General features: G+C 43.8%; 1 protein-coding gene across 1 annotated transcript; it reads left to right on the top strand.

The window, feature by feature from the left end:
• Positions 1-884: 884 nt before the first annotated feature.
• Positions 885-1,910, top strand: LOC148101097 (zinc finger BED domain-containing protein 5-like). Its single transcript, XM_087845729.1, has one exon. It carries the CDS (start codon positions 885-887, stop codon positions 1,908-1,910), a length of 1,026 nt encoding a protein of 341 aa, XP_087701855.1.
• The last annotated feature ends 1,984 nt before the right edge of the window (positions 1,911-3,894 follow it).

Here is a 3,894-nt window from a genome sequence, read left to right as displayed (position 1 = left end):
GAGCAGCACTTTGGCGACAGTGGGAAGGAAAAACTCCCTTTTAACAGGAAGAAACCTCTGGCAGAACCAGGCTCAGGGAGGGGCGGGGCCATCTGCTGTGATTGGTTGGGGTGAGAGAAGGAAGACAGGATAAAGACATGCTGTGGAAGAGAGACAGAGATTAATAACAGATATGATTCAATGCAGAGAGGTCTGTTAATACATAGTGAGTGAGAAAGGTGACTGGAAAGGAAAAACTCAATGCATCATGGGAATCCCCCGGCAGCCTACATCTATTGCAGCATAACTAAGGGAGGATTCAGGGTCACCTGGTCCAGCCCTAACTATATGCTTTAGCAAAAAGGAAAGTTTGAAGCCTAATCTTAAAAGTAGAGATAGTGTCTGTCTCCCGAATCCAAACTGGAAGCTGGTTCCACAGAAGAGGGGCCTGAAAACTGAAGGCTCTGCCTCCCATTCTACTTTTAAATACTCTAGGAACAACAAGTAGGCCTGCAGAGCGGGAGCGAAGTGCTCTAATAGGGTGATATGGTACTACAAGGTCATTAAGATAAGATGGGGCCTGATTATTTAAGACCTTGTATGTGAGGAGCAGGATTTTGAATTCAATTCTGGATTTAACAGGAAGCCAAAACAGGAGAAATCTGCTCTCTCTTTCTAGTCCCTGTCAGGACTCTTGCTGCAGCATTTTGGATTAGCTGAAGGCTTTTCAGTGAGTTTTTAGGACTTCCTGATAATAATGAATTACAGTCGTCCAGCCTGGAAGTAATAAATGCATGAACTAGTTTTTCAGCATCACTCTGAGACAGGATATAGACTCTTACTTAAAAGAGGTCGAGCTGAAATGGGAGGACTGTGTGGGGATTTGCACAGACGGGGTGCAGGCTATGGCTGGGAAACGAGGAGGGCTGCAAGCGCTCATCAAGCGCGTCTCCCCCAGTGTGCAGTGGACGCACTGTATGATACACCACGAAGCACTGGCGTCTAAACAGCTCAGTCCTGAGATGAGTAACGTAATAACTGATGTCGTCACCACAGTCAACTACATCAAAACACGACCTGTGAAAGCCCGGATTTTTTCGGCACTGTGTAAAGAAATGGGCTCCGACCACACAGCCGTTTTGTATCACAGCGAGTCCCGATGGCTGTCACGTGGGAAGGTGCTATCCAGGGTCTTTGAACTGCGAGATGACATCTTTTTGAAGGAAGAGGGCAGTGATCTTACCAACAAATTTAACTGTAACAACTTTCTCATGAAACTGGCATACCTCAGTGACATGTTCCTGAAACTCAATGAACTAAATTTGCAGATGCAGGGCACAAACACTCACCTCCCACATCTGACAGATAAAGTCACATCATTTGTCAGAAAACTTGAAATGTGGAAGCAGCGAGTGAAAGATGGAAACGTGGACTCATTTGAGAATTTGAAATCATTCATTGAAGACAACAAGCTGCAGAATACAGTGATCCCATGCATGAATGAACACACGTCTGCCCTTCAGAAACATTTCCAGAGATATTTCCTGGTGCAAGATTCCAAAGAATATGACTGGATCCGTGACCCCTTCAGTGCAACACCCCCTGCTGACTTCAGCACATCCGAGGAGGAACAGTTCATTGATCTTACCTCTGATTCAACTAAGAGGCTGCAGTTTAATTCAAAGACCCTGGCTGCATTTTGGATTGGAGTGGACAAAGATTACCCACTGCTGGGTAAGAGAGCCCTGGCAATACTTCTTCCTTTTGCCACATCCTACTTATGCGAGGTAGGCTTTTCTGCTGTGGCTTCAATCAAGACGAAGTACAGATCAAAGCTGGACATTGAAAATGAACTCAGAGTGGCTGTCTCAAAACTGCAACCCAGGTTTGAGAAGATCTGCAGCAACAGGCAGGCTCACACCAGTCACTGAAAAGATGTGAGGATTAAATGTGGGTTTTTTGCAACAAACCTTTAATTTTTTTTATTTTTCCTCTCAGGGAGTTGTTCATATTTGTAAACCCATTTTGCACAGATAGGCATTTAAAAAAATATGAGGCAGTTTTGAATATTCTTGCACTGGAAAAAAAAAACAACTACACAAAAATTATTATACGATAAAGATGGTTTGTTTTTCTGTTATTTCAAAGAGGTAGTAGTTTATTTTATTTCAACCTGTAATTTGTTACTGTTAACATTCATTTCCTCAATTGTTTACAAAAGGTTTTGAGGTGGGAAATAAACAGGAATGGAGTTTGAAAACAAAATATGGGTGTGTGTGATTGAAAGTTGTGTCTGTTGGTGGTGGTGGTGGGGGGGGGTGAAGATCTTCTTGTAAAACAAAGGGGGGCCCAGCAAAAAAAGTTTGGGAACCACTGCCTTAGGCTAAAGACCATAAGCAGGGCTACCATGCTCTTTAAAAAGTAAATCTATACACCCAGCAACATGTCTGTGAAGGTTCTCAGTCATCCCCGTCATTGTAGTCATTGCAGTTAGAAGTCCAGATGCTTTTCTTTCCAAGCTCCTGTGATAGACACTCGGCAGTTTTGGGTTGGGGTTTTAGAGTCTGTTTCTTGGTGCAGTACTTAAATGTCATGCTGGTTAGGTGACTGAAATCATCACATTTACTTTAGCCGTATCTTTCACTTTAATATTCTGCAGATAATGTCACAGCTTCTGAGTCCATGTACAATGCTAACGGGGGGATCCTTTTTTATCCAGGTATGCTTTTACTGCATTGGCAGTGTGTTTATCATCACCATCACCTTGAAGATTAAGCCAGATGCTATCTATCAGATACTATCTAAATGTTATTGCATGGTGGATCAAAACCTGATGGCTGATGCAGCCCAAACATGACAGAGCCTCCAAAGGTGTTTAACTTTTGATGGCTAAACACTGCTGTACCCCCCCCCCCCCCCCCCCCCCCCCCCCGACCCTCTTTTACACACCAATAATGATTTGAACGCAAAATGTCAAATTTGGATTCATCACTCCATCAGACCTCCATTTGAGCCACCTCTGACGAGGCTCCAGTGAGGACCCAGATGCATCTCTCAAGTCCTGCATCAACTTTTTGCTGTATTTCTTCACACTTCTTAAGAACATGATGCTGTTCATCTGCTGCAATTTGTTTTTTTTAGGCCTGCCATGTCTTCTTTTGTCCACTACTTGTCAAGTTTCCTCAATTTTTTTAAAGACACACTGCCTAAGACATGTCAAGCTTTTGGCTAAAAGATCAGAAAGGCTAAGGATAATTACAGTAGAAAGCTGGAGTAGGAACTCCAGCAGAACAGCATGAGAGAGGTGTGGAGTGGCATGAAGACAATCACTGGATCCCTGTGGACAGTGAGGACAGAGCCAGTGATTTCATGTGTTGTGTTTTTCCTCAGATTCAATACTGCAGTAAATGCTCATCCCCCTACTAGCTTACCTGTAATCAGCCTGCAATCCTGACACTCCTCCTCCACCTGTCACTTTCACTCATGATCAGGTTCAGAGGCAAATGAGAATACTTCACTCGGGCAAGTCTGGACCAGGTGAGGTGAGCCCCCGTGTCCTCAAGGTTTGTGCCCCCAGCTTTGTGGACTCTTTCATAAACAGAAGGTGCCAGTGCTGTGGAAGACGTCATTCCTCGTCCCTGTACCAAAGACGCCACGTCCCAGTTAGGGATGGGTATCATTTAGGTTTTATCCGATACCAGTTTTGAAACGGTGCCGGTGCTTAAAGAATGGAGAACACAAAATTGGTCCAAAAACCTCTCATGTTCAGCTGTTTTTTTTGTAAAAAGATAACAATGTTAGCCTTTTCTGCAGCTATGGGGCATATATGGTATCACTCTTGGCTGGAAGCAGCTTAAACAATGGAAAAAACACAAACTTTGTCCAAAAACCTCTCATGTTCAACTGTTTTCCACT

Source organism: Neolamprologus brichardi, chromosome 9, assembly GCF_056152115.1.
Source record: "Neolamprologus brichardi isolate AB-2024 chromosome 9, ASM5615211v1, whole genome shotgun sequence".
Taxonomy (NCBI): Eukaryota; Metazoa; Chordata; class Actinopteri; order Cichliformes; family Cichlidae; genus Neolamprologus; species Neolamprologus brichardi.
The sequence above is the reverse complement of the archived record's forward strand: the minus strand, read 5'-3'. Positions and strand labels throughout refer to the sequence as shown.